General features: G+C 39.1%; 1 protein-coding gene across 9 annotated transcripts in view; it reads left to right on the forward strand.

Annotated features, from left to right (window-relative positions):
* PHTF1 (putative homeodomain transcription factor 1) overlaps nucleotides 1-26,102 on the forward strand; it is a 61,945-nt gene extending 35,843 nt beyond the window's left edge. For 6 of the 9 annotated variants that reach the window (XM_033198443.1, XM_033198446.1, XM_033198444.1 and 3 more), the window contains 12 exons: nucleotides 9,581-9,740; nucleotides 10,613-10,786; nucleotides 10,891-10,980; nucleotides 12,232-12,453; nucleotides 15,997-16,125; nucleotides 16,561-16,833; nucleotides 17,925-18,056; nucleotides 18,569-18,655; nucleotides 22,341-22,496; nucleotides 23,509-23,604; nucleotides 24,856-24,981; nucleotides 25,508-26,102. In XM_033198443.1, the coding sequence (XP_033054334.1) occupies nucleotides 9,581-9,740; nucleotides 10,613-10,786; nucleotides 10,891-10,980; nucleotides 12,232-12,453; nucleotides 15,997-16,125; nucleotides 16,561-16,833; nucleotides 17,925-18,056; nucleotides 18,569-18,655; nucleotides 22,341-22,496; nucleotides 23,509-23,604; nucleotides 24,856-24,981; nucleotides 25,508-25,528 (1,666 nt within the window). In that variant the 3' untranslated portion in view covers nucleotides 25,529-26,102. Of the gene's footprint in view, nucleotides 1-9,580; nucleotides 9,741-10,612; nucleotides 10,787-10,890; nucleotides 10,981-12,231; nucleotides 12,454-15,996; nucleotides 16,126-16,560; nucleotides 16,834-17,924; nucleotides 18,057-18,568; nucleotides 18,656-22,340; nucleotides 22,497-23,067; nucleotides 23,119-23,508; nucleotides 23,605-24,855; nucleotides 24,982-25,507 lie in introns of all 9 variants that reach the window. The other 3 variants (XR_004434110.1, XR_004434108.1, XR_004434109.1) reach the window with 1 other exon arrangement.
* The last annotated feature ends 408 nt before the right edge of the window (nucleotides 26,103-26,510 follow it).

The following is a 26,510-nucleotide window of genomic DNA, read 5'->3' on the forward strand; positions in this document are numbered from 1 at the left end:
AATTTGCAAAGACTTTTTCTCATTCTGTGAGTTGTCTTTTCACTTGGTTGATTGTTTCCTTTGCTATATAGAAGCTTTTTAACTTGATGTGATCTCATTTGTCCAGTTTGCTTTGGTTGCCTGTGTTTGTGGAGTATTATTTAAGAAATCTTTGCCCAGACTGATATCTGGAGAATTTCCCTAATGTTTTCTTTTAGTGATTTCATAGTTTGGGGTCCTAGATTTAGTTTTTTAATTCACTTTTATTTGATTTTTGCATATGATGAGAGGTAAGAGTGTAATTTCATTCTTCTGCATGTGGATATTCAGTTTTTCCAGCACCATTTATTGAAGAGCCAGTCCTTTCTCCGATGTATGTTCTTGGCATCTTTGTCAAAACTGAGTTCACTGTTGGCCGGGCACAGTGGCTCATGCCTGTAATCCCAGCACTTTGGGAGGCTGAGGTGGGGGGATTATTTGAGGTCAGGAATTCAAGACCAGCCTGGCCAACATGGCCAAACCTTGTCTCTACTAAAAATGCAAGAATTATCCATGCGTGGTGGTGGGCGCCTATAATCCCAGCTACTCGGGAGATGGAAGCAGGAGAATCGCTTGAACCTGGGAGGCAGAGGTTGCAGCGAGCCAAGATCTCACCACTGCACTCCAGCCTACATGACAGAGTGTGATCCTGTCTCAAAGAAAAAAAAAAAAAAGAGTTCACTGTAGATGTATGGATTTATTTCTGGGTTCTCAATTCTGTTCTGTTGGCCTATGTGTTTTTATGCCACTACCGTGCTCCTTTGGTTAGTATAGCGCTGTAGTACAATTTGAAGTCAGGTAATGTGATTCTTTCAGTTTTGTTATTTTTACTTAGGATATCTTTGGTTATTTTGGGTCTTTTGTGATTCCCTATTATTATTATTATTATTTTTTGAGACGAAGTCTTCTTCTTTTGCCCAGGCTAGAGTGCAAATGGTGTGATCTCAGCTCATTACAACCTCTGCCTCCCAGGTTCAAGCAATTCTCCTGCTTCAGCCTCCCAAATAGCTGGGATTACAGGCACCCACCACCACGCCTGGCTAATTTAGTACAGACAGGGTTTCACCATGTTGGCCAGGCTGGTCTCGAACTCCTGACCTCAGGTGATCCGCCCACCTCAGCCTCTCAAAGTGCTGGGATTACAGGTGTGAGCCACCGCTCCTGGCCGATTCCATATAAGTTTTAGGATTGTTTTTTCTATTTCTGTGAAGAATGTCATTGGTATTTTTATAGGGATTGCATTGAATCTATAGACTGCTTTGGTTAGTATGGATATTTTTAACAATAATGATTCTTCCAGTTCATAAACTATGGAATATCTTTCCATATTTTTTGCATTCTCTTCAATTTCTTAAATCAATGTTTTATAGTTTTCATTATAGAGATCTTTCACTTCTTTGGTTAAGTTAATTGCTCAGTGTTTATTTGTAACTGTTAGAAATCGTATCACTTTCTTGATTTCTTTTTTAAATTGTTTGCTGTTGGCATGTAGAAATGCTATTGATTTTTTATGTTGATTTTGTATCCTGTAACTTTAATGAATTTATCAGTTCTGATAGTTTTTTGGTGGAATCTTTAGGTTTTTCCAAATATAAGATCGTATCATCTATAGACAAAGGTAATTTGAATTCTTCTTTTCCAATTTGTATGTCTTTTATTTCTGTCTCTTGTCTGATTGCTTTAGCTAGGACTTCTAGTACTATATTGAATAACAGTGATGAAAGTGGGCATCCTTGTCATTTTCCAGATCTTAGAGGAAAGGCTTTCAGTTTTTCCTCATTCAGCATGATACCAGCTGTGGGTCTGTCATGTGACTTTTATTCTTTTGAAGTATGTTCCTTCTGTACCCTGATTTTTGAGAATTATTATCATGAAGGGATATTGAATTTTATCAAATGCTTTTTCATCATCATTTGAAATGATTATATGGTTTTTTCCTTCATTCTGTTGGTATGATGTATCACATTAATTGACTTGCATGTATGTTGAACCATCCTTGCATCCCTGGTATAACCCTACTTGGTCATGATGAATGATCTTTTTATTTATTTATTTCATTTTATCTTATTGTTATTAATATTTTAGACAGAGCCTCACTCTGTTGCCCAAGCTTGAGTGCAGTGGCGTGATCTTGGCTCAGTGCAACCTCTGCTTCCCAGTTCAAGTGATTCTTGTGTGTGAGCCCCCCATGTAGCTGGGACCACAGGCATGTGCCACCACATCCCTCCCTAATTTTTTGTATTTTTTGTAGAGGTGCACAGAAGTCAAGAATTGAGATTTGGGAACCTCTGCCTAGATTTCACAGGATGTGTGGAAATGCTTGGATGTCCAGGCAGAAGTTTGCTGCCAGGGCAGGGCACTCATGGCAAACCTTTGCTAGGGCAGTGTGGAAGGGGAATGTGGGATGGACACCCCACATAGAGTCCTCCACTGGGGCACTGCCTAGTGGAGCTGTGAGAAGCAGGCCATGGTCTTCAAGACCCCAGAATGGTAAATCCACTGATAGCTTGCACTGTGCGCCTGGAAAAGCCACAGACACTCAACACCAGCCTGTGAAAGCAGTCAGGAGGGAGGCTGTACCCTTCTGGTGATACTTGATATCATTTTAAATTTCTGGAATGTTTTAAGATTTGTTTTGTGGCTATAATATGGTATATCCCTGAAAATGATTCATGCACTGAGGAGAAAAATGTGTATTCCATAGCCGATAAGTGAAATGTTCAGTAAATGTCTATCAGGTCTATTTGGTCTGTAGTGTAGATTAAGTCCAATGTTTTTTGTTGATATTCGCTTTATGTATCTGGGTGCTTCAGTGTTGGGTGCATATATATTTACAATTGTTATGTCCTTTTGCTGCATTGACCCCTTTATCATTATATCATGACCTTCTTTAACTCTTTTTATAGTTAAAATCTATTTTGTCTGATATAAGTATAGCTACTTGATATGGTTAGGCTGTGTCTCCACCCAAATATCAACTCGAATTATATTTCCCAGCATTCCCATGTATTGCGGGAGGGAGCCAGGGGGAGGTAATTGAATCATGGGGTCTGGTCTTTCCTGTGCTAGTCTCGTGATAGTGAATAAGTCTCACAAGATCTGATGGGTTTATCAGGAGTTTCCGCTTTTTGCTTCTTCCTCATTTTCTCTTGCTGCTGCCATATAAGAAGTGCCTTTCACCTCCTGCTGTGATTCTGAAGCCTCCCCAGCCTTGTGGAACTGTAAGTCCAGTTAAACCTCTTCTTCTTCTCAGTCTCAGGTATGTCTTTATCAGCAGCATGAAAATGAACTAATACAGTAAATGGGTACCAGTAGAGTGGGGCATTGCTGAAAAGATACCTGAAAATGTGGAAACAACTTTGGAACTGGGTTACAGGCAAAGGTTGGAACAGTTTGGAGTGCTCAGAAGAAGACATGAAAATGTGGGAAAGTTTGGAACCTCCTAGAGATTTGTTGAATGGCTTTGACAGAAATGCTGATAGTGATATGAACAATAAGATCCAGGCTGAGGTGGTAACAGATGGAGATGAGGAACTTGTTGGGAACTGAAGAGAAGGTGACTCTTGTTATGTTTTAGCAAAAAGACTGGTGGCATTTTACCCCTGCCTTAGGGATTTGTGGAACTTTGAACTTAAGATAGATGATTTAGGGTATCTGGCGGAAAAAAAATCGAAGCAGCAAAGCATTAAAGAGGTGATTTGGGTGTGGCTAAAGGCATTCGGTTTTATAAGGGAAGCAGAGCATAAAAGTTTGGAAAATTTGCACCTTGACTGTGCAATAGAAAAGAAAAACCCAGGCTGGGCACGGTGGCTCATGCCTGTAATCCCAGCACTTTGGGAGGCCAAGGTGGGCAGATCCCCTGAGGTCAGGAGTTCAAGACCAACCTGGCCAACATGGTGAAACCCCATCTCTACTAAAAAAATACAAAAATTAGCCAGGCGTGATGGTGGGTGCCTGTAATCCCAGCTACCTGGAAGGCTGAGGCAGGGGAGTTGCTTGAACCCAAGAGGCGGAGTTTGCAGTGAGCTGAGATCATGCCACTGCACTCCATCCAGCCTGCGTGACAGAACGAGACTCTGTCTCAAAAAAAAAAAAAAAAGAAGAAAAGAAAAACCCATTTTCTGGGGAGAAATTCAAACTGGCTATAGAAATTTGCATAAGTAGCAAGGAGCCTAACATTAATCCCCAAGCAATGGGGAAAATGTTTCCAGGCCATGTCAGACACTTTTATGGTAGTCCCTCCCATCATAGGCCTGGAGGCCTAGGAAGAAAAAGTGGTTCATGGTCCGGACCCAGGGTCCTCATGCTGTGTGCAGCCTTGGGACTTGGTGTCCTGTGTCCCAGTTGCTCCAGCCATGGAGCCAATGTACTCCAATGTACAGCTCAGACTATGGCTTCAGAGGGTGGAAGCTCCAAACCTTGGCAGCTTCCACATGGTGTTGAGCCTGCAGGTGCACAGAAGTCAAGAATTTAGGTTTGGGAACCTCTGCCTAGATTTCAGAAGATGGATGCCCAGGCAATAGTTTGCTGCAGGGGCAGGACCCTTATGGAGAACCTCTGTGAGGGCAGTGTGGAAGGGGAAAGGTGGGGTTGGAGCCCCCACACAGAGTCCCTACTGGGGTACCGCCTAGTGGAGCTGTGAGAAGAAGGTCACCGTCCTCCAGACCCCAGAATGGTAGATCCACCAACAGCTTGCACTGTGCTCCTAGAAAAGCCCCAGACACTCAACACCAGCCTGTGAAAGCAGCCAGGAGGGAGGCTTTACCCTGCAAAGCCACAAGGACAGAGCTGCCCAAGACTATGTGAACCCACCTTTTGCATCAGCGTGACCTGGATGTGAGACCTGGAGTCAAAGGAGATCATTTTGGAGCTTTAAAATTTGATTGCCTCACTGGATTTTGGACTTGCAAGGGCCCTGTAACCCCTTTGTTTTGGCCAATTTCTCCCATTTGGAACGTCTGTATTTCCCAATACTTGTACCCCCATTGTATCTAGGAAGTAACTAGCCTGCTTTTGATTTTACAGGCTCATAGGTTGAAGGGACTTGCCTTGTCTCAGATGAGATTTTGGACGCTGGACTTTTGGGTTAATGTTGAAATGAGTTAAGACTGGGGGAGTATTGGGAAGGCATGATTGGTTTTGAAATGTGAGGACATGAAGTTTGGAGAGGCAAGGAGCAGAATGATATGGTTTGGCTGTGTCCCCACCCAAATCTCAACTTGAATTGTATCTCCCAGAATTCCAATGGGTTGTGGGAGGGGCCCGGGGAGGGTAATTGAATCATGGGGGCTGGTCTTTCCCATGCTGTTCTTGTGATAGTGAATAAGTCTCACAAGATCTGATGGGTTTATCAGGGGTTTCCGCTTTTGCTTCTTCCTCATTTTCTCTTGCCACCACCATGTAAGAAGTGCCTTTTACCTCCCGCCATAATTCTGAGGGGCCTCCCCAGCCATGTGGAGCTGTAAGTCCAGTTAAATCTCTTTTTCTTCCCAATCTTGGGTATGTCTTCGTCAGCAGCATGAAAATGGACTAATATACTACTACTGCTAATTTTTAGTTTCTGTTGGCATGGAATATCTTTTTCCATTGCCTTATTTTCAGCCTGTGTGTATGTTTATAGGTAAAGTTTGTTTCTTGTAGGTAACAGATCATGGATTTTGTTTTTTTAATTCATTGAGCCACTCTATGTCTTTTGATTAGAAAGTTTAGTTCATTTACATTCCATGCCCTTAGTGATAAGTAAGGACTTACTCTTGCCACTTTGTTAGTTGTTTTCTGGTTCATTTGTGATCTTCTTTTCTTTCGTTCTTTCTCGTCTTCCTCTTAGTGAAGGTGATTTTCTCTAGTGGTATTTTAAAATTTATTTCTTTTTATTTTTTTGTGTATCTGTTATTTTTTTTAAATTTGGAGTTACATTGAGGCTTGCAAATAATATTTTATAACCTATTATTTTTAAACTGATGACACTGATTGCATAAACAAGCAAACAAACTCATAAACTAGCAAAGAGAAAAGTAATACAAACTGTACACTTTCATTCTGTTCCCTTGCTTTTTAACTTTTTGTTGTTTGTATTTATATCTTTTTGTGCTGTCTATGTCTTGGAATGTTGTATTCTTTTACATTGGTTCATCTTTTAGTCTTTCTATTGAAGATATGAATAGTTTACACATGACAATTACAGAGTTATAATATTCTGTCTTTATTGTGTACTTACTATTACTAATGAGTTTTCTACCTTCAGATGATTGCTTATTGCTCATTAATGTCTTCTCTTTCAATTTGAAGAACTCTCTTTTGCATTTCTTGTAGGCAGGTCTGTTGTTGATGAAATCCTTCAGCTTTTGTTTTTTTCTGGGGATATCTTTATTTTTCCTTCTTGTTTGAAGTTTATTTTTGCTGGATATACTATTCTAGAATAAAAAGGCTTTTCCTTTAGCAGTTTAAATATGTCAGACTGGCTGCACATAGTGGCTCATGCCTATAATCCCAGCACTTTGGGAGGCCAAGATGGGAGGATTGCTTGAGGCCAGAAGTTCAAGACCAACCTGGGCAACATTAGGGAGACCCAATCTCTACAAAAATAAAAATAAAAAATTAGCTGGGTGTGGTGACATGTGCCTGTGGTTCCAGCTATGCTGGAGGTTGAGACAAGAAGATCACCTGAGCCAAGGACGTTGAGGCGGTAGTGAGCTGTCATTATGACAGTGAACTCCAGCCTGGGCAACTGAGATCCCCATCTTAAAAAAAAAAAAGTAAAAAGAAATAAGTAAATAAATATGTCATACCACTCTCTCCTAGCCTATAAGGTTTGCACTGAGAAGTCTGCTACCAGACATATTGGAGCATCTTTGTATGCTATTTGTTTCTTTTCTCTTGCTGCTTTCAGGATCCTTTCTTTATCCTTGATCTGTGAGGGTTTGATTGTTAAATGCCTTGAGGTGTTCTTCTTTGGGTTAAATCTGTTTGGTATTGTATGACCTTCTTGTACTTGAATATTGGTATCTTACTCTAGATTTGGGAACTTTTGTGTTATTATGCCTTTGAATAAAACTTTATACTCCTATCTCTCTCTCTACCTCCTCTTTAAGGTCAGTAACTCTTAGATTTGCTGTTTTGAGGCTATTTTCCAGAATTTTTAGGTGTATTCATTCTTTATTCTTTTTTCTTTCATCTCTTCTGTATTTTTAAATAATCTGTCTTCAAGCGCACTAATTCTTTCTTCTGCTTGATTAATTCTGCTGTTAAGAGACTCTGATGCATTCTTCAGTATGTCAGTTGCATTTTTCAGCTCCAGAATTGGTTGTTTTTTTTTTTTTTAGTTATTTCACTCTCTTTGTTAAATTTATCTGATAGCATTCTGAATTCCTTCTGTGTATTCTTGAATTTCTTTGAGTTTCCTCAAAATAGCTTTTTTTTTTTTTTTTTCAATGGTACAATCTCGGCTCACTGCAGTCTCCACCTCCCAGGCTCAAGTGATCCTCCTGCCTCAGCCTCCCATGTAGCTGGGACTACAGGCACATGCCATTGCACCCAGCTAATTTTTTTGTTTTTTGTAAAGATGAGGTTTTGCCATGTTGCCCAGGCTGGTTTTGAACTCCTTAGCTCAAGTGATCCACCTGTCCCTTGGCCTCACGAAGTGCTGGGATTACAGGCATAAGCCACTGTGCCTGGCCAAAAATAGCTATTTTGAATTTTCTGTCTCTAAGGTTGTATACTTTTGTCTCTCTAGAATTGGTCACTTATTATATCTTATTAGTTGGTTTGGTGAGGTCATTTTTTCTTTGATGGTCTTGATGCTTATGGATGTTCATTAGTGTCTGTGCACTGAATGGTTAGATGTTTATTGTAGTCTTCACAGTCTGGGCATCTTTGTACCTGTCCTTCTTGGGAAGGCTTTCCAAGTATTTGAGGAGAATTGGGTGTTGTGATCTAAGTCTTTGGTCACTGCAGCTGTATCTGCATTCAGGGGCACCCTAAGCCCAGTAATGCCGCAGCTGCTGTAGACTTGTAGAGGTGACCGCCTTGGTGGTGTTGGGTCAGATCTGGGAGAATTCTCTGGATTACCAGGCAGAGACTCTTGTTCTCTTCCCTAACTTTCTCCCAAACAAATGGAGTCTCTCTCTCTCTCTGCTGAGCTGCTTGGAGCCAGGAGGGGGTGACACAGCACCCCTGTGGCCATTAATACTGGGACTGGCCTGGGTCACGCCTGAAGCCAGCACAGCACTGGGTCTTGCCCAAGGTCCACATGGTGACCACTTGCCTGTCTACCACCTATGTTTACTCAAAGCCCAAGGGCAGATTCAGCCAGGCTTATGTCCTTCCTTTTAGGGCAGCAAGTTACCCCTGGCTCTGGGCAGATCCGGAGATGCTGTCAGGGCCTGGCATTGAGAACCTTAGGAATCTACCTGTCGCTGTGTTCTGTGGCAGCTGAGCTCGCACCCAAACCAAAAGACAAACTCCTCACTCTTCTCTCCCATTTCCTCAAGCAGAGGAGTCTCTCCCCATGGCCACCACTGCCCCAGGCCTGCAGCAAGTACTGCACGGCTGCCGCTGATGTTCACTCAAGGTCCAAGGGCTCTTTGGTTAGCTTGCGGTCAATGCTGATAGGCCTGGGTGTCTCCCTTCAGGGCAGTGTGCTCCCCTCTGGCCCAGGGTGGGTCCAGAAATACCATCCAGGAGCTATGGCCTAGAATCAGGGACCTCAAGAGCACACTTGGTGCTCTACCCCACTGTGATTGAGCTCATACCCTGCCTGTAAGACAGGGTTCCCTTTACTCTTCCCTCTTTTCCTCAAGCAGAAAGAGTCTCTCCCTGTAGCCACCACAGCTGGGAATATACTGGGTCACTCCTGAGGCCAGTATGGCTCTGAGTCTCACCCAAGACCCACAGTGAGTACTGCCTGGCTACTGTTTGAGCCCAAGGGCTCTTTGGTCAGCAGGTGATGACTCCTGCTGAGACTGGATCCTTCCCTTCAAATGTGCTGGTTGCATTTGGGTCCAAGATGTGTCTAGAAATGTCGTCCATAAGTTAGGTCCTGGAATGGGGGCCTCAGGACTGTGGTCCCTTGTTCTACTCTGGCTGAGCTGGTCCTTTTTACTCTTCTGTCTCTTCCTGGGCTGTGAGCAACACTGCCTGGCTTTGCAGTAGGGGTGGCACAAGCACTCCCTGGCCACTCAGCTGGTGTCTCAGTAGGTCATGTGCACCCTAAGTCTGCTGGGCTAGTGGAGTAGTAGTAACAGACGATATAAGGTAGGAGTTGCATTGTGTTTGAGAAGATGTGGAGAGGACCATGAACCTACTTTTGTGCAACACTGAAAAGTATATGCTTTCTTTCAGTTAATTGACCTGAGTCTTTGAAGAATAGACTCACATTCTGAGTCTGTGATTGAATATTTCGTCATTCTACACCCTTACTTAGCAAGCTAAAATCCTGAAAAATATGATTCCTGAATTTTCTTGATTTCCAGAATAATGTAGCGTATTCCTTAGAAGACAGTGGTTTCATGAAAGGTGTTATTTTCAAAAAACTAATCTTCTTTTCCTTTTTTTTTTTAAATAGGATTAAAAGAGTAAAATTAATATCAAACAAAGGGACTGAAACTGACAATGACCCAAGTTGTGTCCGTCCTATCATTAAGAAGAGACAATGTCGACCAGAGATTAGAATGTGGCAAACAAGAGAGAAAGCAAAATTTTCAGATGGAGAAAAGTGCCGTAGGGTAAGATTTAGATGGATTTAACAAGCCTTTTTTTCCTCATGTAACATTTTCCTATTAAGACTCTGTTAGAGATATAAAATAGATACTAGTAGGTTTGTAAATTTGTCCTAACAAGTAAAACCACAGGATATGAAAAGAAGCTATCACATGAAGACTGGAACTTAGTCTTAAAATTTCTAGTACTAGACTTGTTATTAATTTTGCGAGTTATCCAGCCTTAGCAGTAGGCTAGTAGATTTAATAAACAGATTAGTGGAGAGGGTGCTGTGTCATATTCCAGAGAAGCAGTGATAGTATAGTAAGAGTTTGGGAAATTATTTTGTAGGTTTAGGTAGAGATGGTCTGCTCTATGTCTAAAACTAGCTATATGCTTTTACTTTATAGTTTTAAACTGTTTTCTTGTTGGTTAGATCATGGCATTTAGTCTAATAATTATTGAGCCATTACTATAACCAGGCATTGTTCTAAGTACTTTACATATACTAACTTACCTCATTTATTTTCAACAAACCTGTGAAATAGATGCTTTTATTATCATTTCTTTTCAGATGAGGAAACTCAGCTCTAGACAGATTTAGTAAATTGCTCAAGGTTATGTATCTAGTAAGTAGAAGAGTTGTGATTCAGGCTTAGAGTTTGACCTGAGTCTTGGTTTTTGAATACTCCATAACACTGCCTCTTCATTTAGGTTATTTAGTTTCAAGTTAATATTTTTCTTAATTGAGATTAAATAATATGTGGATTTATTCAGTTTTGGGTTAGTTTACTTTTGCTGCTTGGTAGTTTTTGTATTTTTTTTTTGTTTTTACACATGCAGCTTATTAGAATATTTTGGGCTGTCCCCTGTGAAGATATTGCTGTTCTCTTTGTAGGAGGCTTTTAGGCGTTTGGGTAATGGGGTGTCTGATGACCTGTCAAGTGAGGAAGATGGTGAAGCACGGACACAGATGATATTACTGCGTAGGAGTGTGGAAGGGGCCTCAAGTGACAATGGTTGTGAAGTTAAGAATAGAAAATCAATACTTTCAAGGCATCTAAACTCTCAGGTAATTTCTATTTTAGTTTATGAAAGTATAGAACTAAATCATTGAAGTTAGTAACAAAGCATTTAACATATCTTCCTATTGTTTGTTGGTTTGATTTTTGGCAGGTAAAGAAAACCACTACAAGGTGGTGTCATATTGTGCGGGATTCAGATAGTCTGGCTGAATCAGAATTTGAATCAGCAGCCTTTAGCCAGGTAAAGTATCCCTGAGAAATCAAGGTGTATTTTTGAGTGTAATAACTTTATCCATTCCTTTTTTATTGGTTGCCCTAAAGTTGCGTTTACATTAATAATTGCTAGCCCTTTCCTTGTCTCCAATTATCTCTCTCCTTATCTGGCAGCTTTTAATGACTACACACCTAGAAAGAATATTTTTCTACATTGACCTTGAGCTTAAAAGTATCACAGATGATGCCCAGAAAGAGGTTACTTAATCCCTGAATAATGAGATTATTAAATATTCACTTGGAATATGAGGTTTATTTTTAAACATCATAAATTGGATTGACACTGATGAAGACAGATTTTTGAGAAAGGAGTTCTGAAAGATGGGAGTAGTAAATCTCATGAGAGCTAAAGGGCATATTATATTATTTGGAAAATTGTAAGTCAGAGGTGAGCAGAGTAGATGGTGGTGGTGTGGTTTTTCTTTTGTTTTGATGAACAAGGCGATTGTGATCATGGAATAACTTTCATATTTATGTTTGTACTTTTCTTTGCCTGATTATCCTTTAACATTTTGGAGCTGAGTAGGTCTGTAGTCAAGTTCACAATATTTAGAGTTGGGAACACTTTGTGTGTGCCAAAAAGCTCAGCTAAGCCAATTGAGTTGGTCATCTTGGTGTGCTTATAGCAATCACTCCCTTCCCAGAACACCTTATTTGAACAGTTCTGTAACTTGGCAATAGCTTCTTAGAAGGAGTCCTGCTAGCTAGAGACATCAGAGTTTAACATTTAAATATTAAAATCTATTATTGGCCAGACATGGTGGCTCACGCCTGTAATCCCAGCACTTTGAGAGGTTGAGGTGGGTGGATAGCTTGAGACCAGGAGTCTGAGACCAGCCTGGGCAACAAAATGAGACCCCATCTTTACAAAAAAAAAAAAAATATATATATATATATATATCCAGGTGTGATGGTATGCACCTGTAGTGCCAGCTACTCAGGAGGCTGAGGCAGGAGGATCGCTTGAGCCCAAGAGTTTGAGGTTGCAGTGGGCTATGATCATGCCACTGCACTCCAGCCTGGGTGACAGAGTGTGACCCTGTAACAAAAAATAAAAAAGCATTATTGTTATGTGAAGCCCTGTGAAAAAATGAATTCATGGTGATTGACTTTTGAAGGCTTTCAAGCCATTGCTGTAGATAACTTGTTTTAATTTTATTTCACATATAATTATTTTTAAAGATGAAGAACATTTTTTCCTCTTTGTTTTCCTTTAAAGGGCTCTAGATCTGGTGTGAGTGGTGGCTCTCGAAGCCTCAACATGTCAAGAAGAGACTCAGAAAGCACCCGCCATGACTCGGAGACTGAGGATATGTTATGGGACGACCTGCTACATGGCCCAGAGTGCCGGTCATCTGTCACCAGTGACAGTGAGGGGGTTCATGTGAATACCCTTCACTCAGGGACCAAACGTGACCCCAAAGAGGATGTATTTCAGCAGGTCTGTGCAGGCATGATAAAAATAGCTAGTACTTATGTTCTTACTGTGTGTCAGGCATTCTGTTACCTCATCAGTAACTTTACAATAATCCTGTAGGGTAGATACTATTATTATCCCCAGTTTAGAGGTGAGGAAATTGAGCATAGCCTATAAGTGAAGATGTTGGGATTAGAATTCAGGGAGAAGTAATCTAGAGTTGCCCTAACCTAAATTTTTTTTTTATATTACTTTTTCTTATTATTTTCCTTAGAATGGTCCTTAACGTGTGTTTTGTATTTTGTATGAGTAAAGTTTGCATGTAGAAAATATACCTTATATTTTAATGAACATCACAGTGTTACATATGAATTACTAGGAAATGGTACTGCTTGCTTTTTGAATAGTGCATAAAATAAATAACGGTTTTAATTTCAGGTTTTATATTAATGTCATAAAATCAGTCATGAGAAGGTATTTCAACCTTCCAACCATTGGTGAGATTCATTCTATATCTGTGTAAATTTTTTACCGTCTGTTGTGTGGTGATAATAGTTCCTACTTCTTAGGAATAGTGTGAAATAGCTAATGAGATAATATAAAGTACATAGCATAATACCTGGCAAGAGTAAATACCCAATAAATGTTAGCATTATTGTTAATATCTCCATCAGATGATCAATTGGCCTCTTCTTAAATACTTCTGGAGCTGGAGTGCTTGTTATTTAATGATACAGCTTATTCCACTTCTGGATAGATTGAATGATGAAGAAATAGTTCTCATATCAACCTTTCAGTTGCTTAATGTCAATGATTGTTATGATTCTTAGGTTTTTGTTCTTTAGGCTAAATATTTCCACATTGACTTGCAAATAGTGAATGATGGATACATATTTGCTTAATTATCAAATTTTCTTGATTCAAAGATACCATTGATTTAGGTGATACATTTTCATTTAAAAAACCACTTCATTAAATGTATATAATTTTTAAAAAATGAACCAGAAACAATGTAAATTTTCTCATTAAAGTTTTTTTTTTTTCTTTTTGAGACAGAGCTCACTCTCTTGCCCAGGCTGGAGTGCAGTGGTGCAATCATGACTCACTACAGCCTTAACCTCCCCAGCTCAAGTGATCCTCCCACTTCAGCCTCCTGATTAACCACCAAGCTTGGCTAATTTTTAAATTTTTTGTAGAGATAGGGTCGCACTATCTTGCTTAGGCTGGTCTTGAACTTCTGGGTTCAAACAGTCCTCCCACCTTAGCCTCACAAAGTGTTGGGATTACAGGGGTGAGCCACCATACCTGGTTCTCATTAAAATTTTATGCCACTTTTTCTGATTTTGCAGTGAGGCTAAATATTTTTTGCATTCAGCCTGAAGATTCATCTAAATTATATTGCTTTCAGTAGTTATGCATAGCATCATGATGATCTTGATCTCCTTAGCATTCCCCTCCTTTGAGATTTGCAGTATAATTTTAAGACATATATAAGAATAATTGAGTGTGGTAAACTCACCATGTCAAATGCAATAAATCATTTTCCAATCCTGTTCACCTAGCCTATTATTCTTTTATTCCCTGTGTTTCTTAATACTATACTACCCACCCAAGTCAAAAAGCTTGGAGTCATTCTTGACCCCCCCCCTTTTTTTTTTAAATGAAGTCTTACTCTGTCACCTGGGCTGGAGTACAGTAGCACAATTTCAGCTTACTGTAACCTCCACCTTCTAGGCTCAAGTGATTCTCCTGCCTCAGCCTCCTGAGTAGCTAGGATTACAGGCGGCTGCTGCCTGCCACCACACCTGGCTAATTTTTGTATTTTTAGTAGAGATGGGGTTTTACCATCTTGGCCAGGCTGGTCTCGAACTCCTGACCTCAAGTGATCCACTCACCTCGGCCTCCGAAAGTGCTGGGACTACAGGCATGAGCCACTATGCCCGGCTGGCCCCATTCTTTCTACCCTTAATCGCTTATGTTCTTTTGATTCAGCTCTCTAAATACCTGCATCTCTGTGGTCACCCTGCTTGGTGCAGGCCATCATCTTATCTCAACTAGATAAGATAAGAAGCTATTACGGTAACTTCTGTAGGGTTGCCTCTGTTCCTTTCATTTTCCTTGCTACAGCCAGAGTGATACTTGTAAAATACAAATCTGATAATGCTACTTCCTTTAAAATCTTTTTTTCTTCTTTCTGGATTGCTTGCTTCTGTTCCTTTATTTGTTCTAATACAGTTTCATCTCTGACCATTCTGTCCCTGCTCCTCACATGGTGAACTTGACTTGACTAACTTTCTTTGTTCCTGATATGTAACCAGGCCTCATGTGCCTCTGGGCCCTTATGCATACAGGTTTCTTTGCCTGGGACATGATTTTCTCTAATGCCCATTCTTTTGGTTCATTCCTTTTTATTTCCAGGCAGGTCTTGGCTTGAGTGATGCTTCCTTCAGGAAGCCTTTCCTATAGACTCCTAAAGCACTCTTGCTTTTCCTTACCATGCTGTATAGTAACTTCCTTCAGAAGTCTATAAGCTCCTTGATGGCAAGGACATCTATCTTGTTCTCCATTTTATCCACAGGCATGATACATAGTAGGTGCTTAGTAAATACGAGTTGTATAAGTCAGTGAATCAGTTAAATCAGTGATTCAAATCAATAAATGCTTGTTGGCATTATGCTAAGCGTTTTGGTAGAAAGAGAAAATATATACCAGATGGTCGTTTTCTAGAAGGTTATATTTTAGTTTGGGAACAAGATAATTATATAGGAAATAAGTAGAGGACAACATAAAAGCACCATATAATAAGATGCTAATTTGTCTGATACAGACTGTAAAAGTTTTTCATTTCAGAGAAGGGCAAAGTTAGTAAGGCTGAGGCTATCAGAGAGGATCATGGTGGTGAAATGGGACTTGAGCTAGTACTTAAAGAATGAGACATGATATGGCAGAGGAGGAGAGGGAGCTGTTTTTATTGTGACTGTCTCCACTTGAGCTTTTCTAAGCCTCACTAATTCTCTGTGTCCTGGTTAGACCAGAAACAGACCTAACTCCTCAGTCATTCATGTGATGTATAAGGCCTTTTAGTATCTTCCTTTACTTCCTATTACTCCTAGTGTAATCTCGTAGCTCTAGAAATTCTTTCTTAATAGCCCATGACTACACTAAGCTTATCCTCACTTCCATACCTTTAGAGAGGGAAGCAACCTTGGAGATCATGGACTGCTATCTCTCCTCATAACAGAAGACATTTAGTCTCTCCCTAGGTAAGAGAATGGCTTAGTGAAGAAAAATGGACCTAGCAGGCCATGGTGGTATGTGATTGTGGTCCTTGCTACACAGAAGGCTGTGTAGAGGGAGGCAGATGGGAGGATTGCTTGAGCCCAGGAGTTTGAAACCAACCTGGGCAACATAGTGACACCCTGTCTCAAAAAAAAAAAAAAAAGAGAAAAAGGACCAGCATTATAGAAGCGGTTATTAGAGTGCTGGCAAATGAATGGAGCCTGGGAAAGAAAAACTAATGGAGGCAATAAAGCATGGATAGAAACAATTTTATATTTTTCTTCTCAGAATCATTTATTCTGGCTTCAGAATTCAAGTCCTTCCTCTGATCGAGTTAGTGCAATAATCTGGGAGGGGAATGAGTGCAAAAAGATGGATATGTCTGTGTTGGAAATAAGTGGCATCATCATGAGCAGGGTAAGATTGAATATGTTTCCAGATTTTTCAAAAAATATACTAAGTGATCAGGAGCTATTTTATAAGAATCTCTTAGTGATTAAAACAGTATGACTCCGCTTTTGAAGCACATATATATATCATACATATTATATGTAATATATTATTAACATATATATGTAATTTTGTAGTCAGAGTCTTTACATGGTAGTATATATATTATTTGTTATACCTGGTCTCTATTATTGCACAGTCAACTGTTCAGGTATGCTCTACAGATATTCCTATCTCATTGAATCCCAATTTTTAATAAGATTTAAAAGTCATAAATCTGTATGTCATTTGTATTTCAACTTTTAGAATGTGTTTTTAATAGTCTAAATAGTGTTTGATAAATACTGCTTTGTAACTCCATTTAGCTACACAATAATGATAGAAATTTTAAATAATTCACAGGTCAATGCCTATCAGCAAGGAGTAGGTTATCAGATGCTGGGAAATGTTGTCACTATTGGATTAGCATTTTTTCCATTCTTACATCGACTTTTCCGTGAGAAGAGCCTTGACCAGTTAAAGTCCATTTCAGCTGAGGAGATCTTGACTCTCTTTTGTGGGGCACCACCTGTTACACCTATTGTTGTTTTGTCCATAATTAATTTTTTTGAAAGATTATGTCTTACTTGGATGTTTTTTTTCATGATGTGTGTGGCAGAGAGAACATATAAACAGGTCAGTGGAGAAATAAGTAAAATTTTTTACCTCTGTTTTTGTATATGATATTCCATTGAGTTGTTTTTGTTCTCTTGATTTGGTCTCTCTTCAAGCTGATGTGGGCAATAAAGGATTGATAAGTGGACTTTTGATATTTGTGGATTTATTGTTTGTGTTATTGACTATTTACATATTACACATTGTAATCTGAAATTTTGCCAGGCCCCACGCGTAGAATAAGTGGCTTAGCCAGTGAGTGAGCCTAGCCAACTGCTTAGGTTCTCTACCTCAATGTCCCTTTTTTGTTTTTTATCCGTAGAATAAAATAATTATCTACATGTGATAATGTTTTTGTGAAAAATGGCCAAGTGAGAAATACATAAGTTGAAATTTGATAAAAATTATGGATGGAGGGTTTAAAATATTGGTGATATGCAGAAGAAGTGTGATTTATTTTATTTTTTTGAGACAGGGTCTCGCTCTGTTGCCCAGGTTGGAGTGCAGTGGTGTGATCACGGCTCGCTCCAGCCTTGACCTCCTGAGGATCAAGCAGTCCTTCCAGCTCAGCCTCCCGAGTAGCTGGGACTACAGGCCTGCACCACCACACCCGACTAATTTTTTGTATTTTTGTAGAGGTGAGGTCTTACTTTGTTGCCCAGGCTTGTCTTGAACTCCAGGGCTCAAGTGATTCCCCTATCTTTCCTCCCGAAGTGCTGGGATTACAGGGCATGAGCCACCATGCCCAGTCCCAGAAATGTGATTGTGAATAGAAATTTAATTTGGGAATAAGGCAGAATGATGTATAAACATTTGAGTTTGTGAAATAGTGGATCCACAAATGCCAACCATTCTTTGGGGGTCTCCAAAGAATATTCCTTGCAAATGTTGAGTGTACCACATTGTGAAGAAGTATATTGCTATGTAATGTGCTTTGGAAACAACAGGGTAATGAGCTATTAATGAAAATTTTCACTGCCCATCTTAGTGATCACTGATTAGAACTTCATTCTTTTTAACATTTTTGTATTCTGCGAATATCATTGGCAATTATGTGAATACACAGACACATACATACATTTCACTGTGATTTTTTTTTAAACCTCTTCTAGAGATTTTTATTTGCAAAACTCTTCAGCCATATTACTTCTGCCAGGAAAGCTAGGAAATATGAAATACCTCATTTCAGACTTAAGAAGGTGGAGAATATTAAAATATGGTTATCACTGCGTTCCTATCTAAAGGTGAGTTTTATTTGATTAACAATAGAGTATGTGCAAGAATATGCTCCCTGAAGCTCCTGGCAGCAGTTACTCAGTAGACAGTGTCGTTCTGGGTGTCAGGCACATCATACCAGCAGCTGACAGACTTGCTGGACAGCAAGTTGGATGTCGTCTCTGCAAAGCTGGTAGGGGTAGGTAAAGAAGAGCTTAGAAAGGGAAAAGAAAATCTAAATTTCCTAGGGGCAAAGTGATAATTAAATAGTGTATATTTTTCTGACTTTTTTGGGAAATATTCCAGCTTTTTTGGGAAATATTCCAGTATGTCAATGAATCAGTCACCCTTAATTTGGAAATGCATGGATTTCAGTACTTAAAGTTGATGACTTTATGTACTGAATATGTTAAAATCCTGTTTCAGAAACTTCTTATAAACATTTTCACACGAATGTAGTACAACTCAAGAGTGTTAATGATGTGAGGGCGGTTGCTGTCTGCCAGTAATCTAAAACATTAACACGTGTCTCACTCCACAGAGACGGGGGCCACAGCGTTCAGTTGATGTGGTTGTATCCTCAGTCTTCCTACTGACGCTTTCGATTGCTTTCATTTGTTGTGCTCAGGTAAAAGTTTCACATCTGCTTTAAGGAAAAACGAAAATTCTAGTATAGGGTTCACTTTCTGTTTTAGACTTAGGTCACTGTCTTTAAGTATGTAGTTTTAATACATCTACATTTTTTACTATTTTGGATATTTGGTAATTTTTCTAACTTTTCAAAATGGGAATACAAGTAATTTTGAAGTCCTTTCAAACTGTAAGATCACTCTAATTTTAGTTGGTAATTATTAAGTGATATAAAACTATTGTATGATTGTAAAATATTGATTTTCTGACTACATTATTCCTTCTGTATTTATTAGTTGTCACTCCAAGGTAGATCTTTCATTTCTTTCCCTCTCATTTATTCATTCATTTATTTATTATACTGTGGAATCATGTATTCTCATTTTTATACAGTGGGTTTAAATCTATTACTATAGGCTGGGCATAGTAGCTTAACACCTGTAATCCCAGCACTTTGGGAGGCTAATGTGGGAGGATTGTGTGAGGCCAGGAGTTGAAGACCAACCTGGGCCACATAATGAGGACCCATCTCTACAAAAAAAAAAAGAATCTGTTACTGTATTTGCTTTGATGCCTACATTGTCCCAAATTTGGCCAGTGGGAGCCCCTAGAAACCCCCTCCTCTATCCTTTTGATAGGGTCTCCTTTTTGTAAAGCACTTCTGTGCTTTCTGCATTAGAAGAAGTTACAGGTTTATCTTATACTTTTGCATTTATTGAATTTTAATGTAATTCTACTGTGGTCAAAGCATACTCTGAATATTTTCAGTCCTTTTAAATATGTAGAGGTTTACTTTATTATCCAGCATATATTCAGTTTCATTAAATTTTCCGTTAGCACATTGACAAGATTTATATTCTGTCATTGTTGAAAGCAGTGTCCTATATGTATCAAATTACCTACATCCTTACTGAATTTTTTGGTCTGCTTATTCTGTCAGCCATTGGTAGAGGTGTGTTCAAGTCTGATTGTGGATTTGTCTATGTGTCCCCTTCTGTCAATTTTTGCTTTATGTGTAACGGGGTACAACCAGATTTAGTTTTATAATCCATCTTTTTGGGCAATTGACTTTTATGTCCTTTATAATGATTTATTTTTTTTTTTCTGAGTCCAGGATCCAATTCAGAATTTACATATTGCATTTAATTGTCATGTCTCTAGTCTCCTTTAATCTGGAAAAATGTCAGGCTTTGCCTTTCATGACCCTACAGAATGTCTCTCTTTGTAATGTTTCTTATTGATTTGATGTTAATTTCATTGCACCGGCCGGGCGCGGTGGCTCAAGCCTGTAATCCCAGCACTTTGGGAGGCCGAGACGGGCGGATCACGAGGTCAGGAGATCGAGACCATCCTGGCTAACACCGTGAAACCCCGTCTCTACTAAAAAATACAAAAAAAAACTAGCCGGGCGAGGTGGTAGGCGCCTGTAGTCCCAGCTACTCGGGAGGCTGAGGCAGGAGAATGGCGTAAACCTGGGAGGCAGAGATTGCAGTGAGCTGAGATCCGGCCACTGCACTCCAGCCTGGGCGACAGAGTGAGACTCCGTCTCAAAAAAAAAAAAAAAATTTCATTGCACCAGCTGTCTTGATTCATTTCTACATGTTATATCTTTGTCTACCTGTTTTTATTCTTTTGTTCTCATATTTTAGTTGTGTCTCTCATAATCAGCATGTCCTCTTATGGTTGCTTGGTGTTTGTTCGTTCCTTCTTCTTTTTTTTCTTTTTTTTTTTTTGGTAGCTGGGACTACAAGCACATGCTACCTAGCCTGGCTAATTTTTTAATTTTTTGTAGAAGTGGAGTCTGGATTTGTTCCCCAGGCTGGCCTTGAACTCCTGACTTCAAGGGATCCTCCTGCTTCCGCCTCCAAGAGTGCTGGGATTATAGGCATGAGACACTGTGCCCAGTTGGGTTGCTTGTTTTTTAATCCATCCTCACAGTCTTAGATTTTGGAGTGTCTGGCCCATTTAAACTTAATGTTATTACTATAACCACAAATATACTTGGTTCTTACTTTTGCTACCTGCTGATTTTCCTTTTTCACTCCTCTTGTCGTCTTTTTATTAACCAAATATTTTTAAATATTCCACTTAATCCTATTGTTATATATTCTTTTACTATTGTTTTACATAGTAAAGAGATTACAACATGCATGCTTAATTTTTTATAGTCTAATAAAATGATTAATTTATCACTCTCTTGATAATGCTAGGCCCTTAGAACAGTTCATCCCATTTACTTTTTCACCTTTTGTATTATTGTCCTTCACCTTAATTTCACATATATTTTAAAATCACAAGATGTAATTATTATTGTTTTGTGTAATTAATCATTTATATTTACTCACATATTTACCTTTTCCATTGCTTTTTATTATTTCCTGAATTTCTGTGTTTCTCTCTGGGATCATTTTCCTCCTACCTGAGTAACTCCTTTAGTATTTATTTTAGTGACAGTCTGCTGGTGGTGAATTCCCTCAGTTTTTGCTTGTTTGAAAATATATTTTATCACTTTCACTTTTGAATATATATATATTTTTTACCAGGAATCGAATTCCAGGTTGCCAGTTATTTCCTTTCAGCACTTTTAGGATTCTATTGCTTTCTGATTTCCACATTTTATCTTGAGAAGTCTGCTGCTAGGGTGCCATGACAAGCCAAAGCTAATATGAGTCAAACTCAGTGGGGAGGCAGAAAACAAAGGTCTTGTAAGGCAATGGAGCTGGCTAAGAGGAGTGGAGATGGGAGCCTACCTAGCCCTGGGGGAAGCCAGATGGAGAGGGCAGCTGCTTGGTGACTTCCTGTTTTTCACAAGGTTTCTGTGAGCATTATCTGTATGTTTTTCAGTAAATTCCATCTTACTTTGGGCTTGTTTGAGTAAATTTCTTTACTTTTAAATCAACAAATTTAAAAACAAAAACCTTTTACCAGAAAATTTGACACATAGTTGCTGCTGCTATTGTTAATTTGGAGCCTAAAACAGAATAAAGAACTGATCGTTAGGACTTTCTTTTTTTTTTTGAGACGGAGTCTAGCTCTGTCGCCCAGGCTGGAGTGCAGTGGCGCGATCTCGGCTCACTGCAAGCTCCGCCTCCTGGGTTTACGCCATTCTCCTGCCTCAGCCTCCCAAGTAGCTGGGACTACAGGAGCCCGCCACGTCGCCCGGCTAGTTTTTTGTATTTTTTAGTAGAGACGGGGTTTCACCGTGTTAGCCAGGATGGTCTCGATCTCCTGACCTCGTGATCCGCCCGTCTCGGCCTCCCAAAGTGCTGGGATTACAGGCTTGAGCCACCGCGCCCGGCCCTTTCTAGTCATACCAGTGGGATGAGCCACATGTTTTAGGGAGCTCACTTGACATAATGCAAAGTTATTACTTTGAATAATGGTTGCCATATCGTTGTGAGTGGACACACTGATAGTAGTTGCAAATGCATTTGTCTTATTTTGTTTATGGTATTTTCCTTCTTTGTTACTTCTAGACCCTTGCTAAAGGAGAAAATCTAGAAAACTTAAAGAAATATATAATGATTAAATAAATAGGTAATACTTTGAGTATTAAAGCTCTTCTGCTTTGAGTATTAAAATATTGGATTTTTGGAAGTGTTCTTAAATTGACAAGAGTAAAAGTAATTATATGATTTTAAGGTAAATGAAAAACTTAACTTTTTTTTTGATCCTTTATATAGGTTCTCCAAGGACACAAAACGTTCCTGAATGATGCTTATAACTGGGAGTTTTTGATCTGGGAAACAGCTTTACTACTTTTCTTATTGCGTCTGGCCTCATTGGGGTCTGAAACCAATAAGAAATACAGCAATGTTTCGATATTACTTACAGAACAGGTATTGATCAGTCCTGTCAATTGGGTTTAGTGGTTAGGGGTAGCGTAATACACTGTAAGGTCCCTGCAGAGGATTCAGGGTTTAATCACTGTCTAGCTATCACATTCTAGCTAAAGGACCTCACAAGTCACTTTGCTGCTCTGTAGTTGCTTATCCCTAATAAAATGGATGTAATATCTCCTCTTGCTCCCAGGATTGTGAGAATTAAGATCTAATGGATTGAAAAGACTTTGTATACTATAGAGAGATTTTTATTGGTGGTAATGGAGCATGCTTTTAATCTCATACTCTATGTCAAGTATTAGATCTTTAGAGTACGTGTCATTTAGCATGTATAATAAGCTTCTTGAATTCTTCTGTATCAGACATAGAATACATGATTCAATGTTTGGAAAATACTTGGTTTTCAGTATGTGAATAGATACTAAGATTGAGAAATATCTCTTGTAAATAGAGTAGTATAAAGTGGTTTTTTTTTTGTAATTTTGTTTTTAATTTCAAGTTTTTCCATAAACTTTGAATAAAAACATTTATCGTTCGTTTTTGCTTTTTGTTTTTTGTTTTGTCTTAGAATCATACTGGAGAATTCTTCATACAAGGCAAAATATAAGGAATTAGTAAAGTAAAAGGAGCTATCTTCTTCCATGTTTAATGAGGATGTTAGATTATCTAGGGGGATAGTGAGATGAATAAGATATAGATTTTGAACTCAAGGTGCTTATGTGCTAATTATGTTATATTGCAAGTAATATTAAAATTTTTCATTGTTTTGATATTTAAATTGCTTCATCATTAATTATTTTTTCATCACTAAGTAGTTTTTCTTTGCCAGAATGAGACTGATCAGGGCTGGGGGCTAGAGTACGTGACATATATTCTCTGTATCAATGGTTACTGGAATTTCAAAATTTATTTTACTTGAAAACATGACCTTTGAAATATGCCAGATTTTATGCAGTATACATATATTTTTTTCTAAGAAATTTACCTTAATTTCTATTCCTTCCCTTAGATTAATTTGTATCTTAAGATGGAAAAAAAGCCAAATAAGAAAGAACAGCTTACTCTAGTAAACAATGTATTAAAGCTGTCCACCAAGTTGTTGAAAGTAAGTCATAGGCTGTGATACACTTTTACTATCATTTAAGTTAAATCAGTCTCTTCTCTGAGAAAACGTTAAATGGCAGATAGATACCTTGGGTTGGGAGGAGTCCTGGAAGTGGACTCTTCCACAGTGGCATCAGGGGTAGGGGTCACAGTGGTGGTTAGGACCAGAGCTGAGGTCACAGAACTCCTGGAGGCAAGGTTAAGGACAAAGAGTGGCTTCCCATCACCAAGTTGGGCCATCTGGTCAAGGACATGAAGATCAAGCCCCTGGAGGAGATACGCCTCTTCTCCCTGTGCATAAAGGACCAGGTTCAAGGCATTTGTCATCATCGAGGACTACAGTGGCTATGTTGTTCTGGGTGTTAGTGCTCCACGGAGGTAGCCAGCACCATCCATGGGGCTATAATCATGGTCAAGCTCTTTATCCTCCCTGTGTGAGGAGGCTACTGGGGGAACAAGATTAGCAAGCCCCATACTCACACTACCCTTGCAAGGTGACTGGCAGCCTGCATCTCTGTCCTGGTGGCCTCATCCTTGCCTCCAGAGGCATTGGTAGCATCTTAGCCCCTGTGCCCAAGAACCTGTTGCTGATGGTGGATACCCACCATTGCTGCACTTTGGGGACTGCGCTGCTACCCTGGCCAATTTTGCCAAGGGCACCTTTGATGCCATCTCCAATACCTACAGCTATTTCACCCCCAAACTCTGGAAAGAGACATGTTCACCAAGTCTCCCTATCCGGAATTCACTGACTATGGCCTAAAGACCCATACCAGAGTCTCCATGTAGAGGACCCAGGCTCTAGCTGTGGCCACCATATGGTGGTTTTATACCAGAAAAATAAAGTGAGTTAGCCTGTTTTAAATAAATTAATTAATGTTTTACTTCTCAGAACCCAGTAAGAGATAGATGCTAGGCTGTGTAGATTCAAAATGCTGACCTGATGATTTTGGGTTAATAACTACTATGAAAAAATTTCCAATTTTGTTACCCGGGTTCTGATGATTGCGGATGTCTATCATATTTTATATATTTTAAACCACAAATGACATATTACTCAAATTCACCTAAAAAATCTTAGTAGAAAAGTAGGTGAGAACACGTTATGGATGTTTTGAAGGTAGCTCTTTGAATATTAAAGAATGGCAGCCTTAAGCATTCATCTACACCCAAGACAAAAACACAGCAAGAAGCCACTGAGTAGCTATGAGAAAACATGTATCTCATTTCAATTCTTTGATGTTTTTTGTAGGAGCTAGACACACCATTTAGACTCTATGGACTGACAATGAATCCCTTAATCTACAATATCACAAGAGTAGTTATCCTTTCTGCTGTCTCAGGTGTTATAAGTGATCTTCTAGGATTTAATATAAGAGTAAGTATCCCCACCACTCTGTAGCATCTTAGTCTTAAAAATTACTATGTACGGAACTCTGTGTTCTTCACACGTGTGTGTGTGTGTGTGTGTTTCTAGCATGGAAATAACTCTTGAGGTAAAGAAATAGGTATTTTGATTGGTGGTCCACAGGCTTTTCTTTCAAAGCTTTGGTGTTCTCATTTTACACAAGTATAACAGACAGTGCTCTTGAATGGAACAAAAAAAATCAAGTTTGAATTTCACATCAGTTTAATAGCCTGAGCTGGGTAACGGTCTTACTCTTATCCTGGGAAATGTACAGAGGTAGAATGAATGAAAACCAGTTCATGAACTGCATTGTATTATTTTTGATCCTGGAAGTTTTAAATGTTTTTTCTCTATGATGTTCTATGGTTGCTATTGCCAGACTTGATACGTTTTCTTCTTTTATAAAGGAGTCTTTGTTTACAGTCATGTAAGTGTACCTATAAATCCCACCTGGTTTTCCTAGAACTAACTTATTTTGGTGGTTTTGTTTTCTTAGCTGTGGAAAATTAAATCATAAGCTGAGTTAAATGCCTGGACTCTCCCCTGACTGGTATCAAAACTTACCTATCAAGGAAAGAGATGACTGCAGAAACCAGTGAGATACCCACCTGCTTGTTCACATGCACAGGTGCTCTCAGCTCTGCCAAAGCAAATGAATGGTGTTTCCAGAGGAACAAGTCCTTTTCCAAGTGGGCGTGCATGCTAAAAACCTGTATTTTCATGCTTTTCAAGCAACATGAATAGTCAGCCGACTAAAGACACTGTGTTTTGGTAACACAAGGATAATTTTGTAAGTTAGTAAATTTATTATGTGCACTTCTGTACTGTGACAATTACGTTTACTGGCCATAGTCTTTTGGGCAACTATGGTAGATGCCCAAAGCATGAAGCAAATATCTTTTATTGGAAATATGCAAATTCAATATTTTTACATTATAGTCTATAGAATTGGAGATTTCATTTCTCTATCAAAGAGTGATCAAACTATTTTAGGTTAAATCCAAATAAAAGAACTTTACTGGAGACTTTCAGTTTCTAGGTTTTCTTTGTTGTTGAAGGAAGAAAAATAACTTAAACTGTGAGTTTTTGTTGAACTGTGGATAAATGTTTTGTTAGTTTACAATTTTGAGTTAATCCTGATAACTGTATAGTTGTTGGTGAACGATGCATGCACACAATATGCCATGTAATTCAGCATGAAAAATTTAAGTATATGCCTACTCATCCATTTCCATCATACAACATGGTTCCCATGTTCTATGTGGAAGCAATGGAAGCATGGTTTCTGTATAGATCATCTGAGTGTGGTTCCTAACACAGTGCTATGTGTCCTATCACAAGCATCATTGATAGTTTATCTGTTGTGCAACTTAATGTATTAAACCCTCAGTACATTTTCAGGTCCTCAGTGTCTATAATCGACCATGCCATGCCTCTGATGATATAGATTCTGTAATGCAGCATCCTGTTATACACATGCATATGCATATGTTAATGAA

The sequence above is a fragment of the Trachypithecus francoisi genome, unplaced genomic scaffold (assembly GCF_009764315.1).
Source record: "Trachypithecus francoisi isolate TF-2019V2 unplaced genomic scaffold, Tfra_2.0 Lachesis_group5, whole genome shotgun sequence".
Classification (NCBI taxonomy): Eukaryota; Metazoa; Chordata; class Mammalia; order Primates; family Cercopithecidae; genus Trachypithecus; species Trachypithecus francoisi.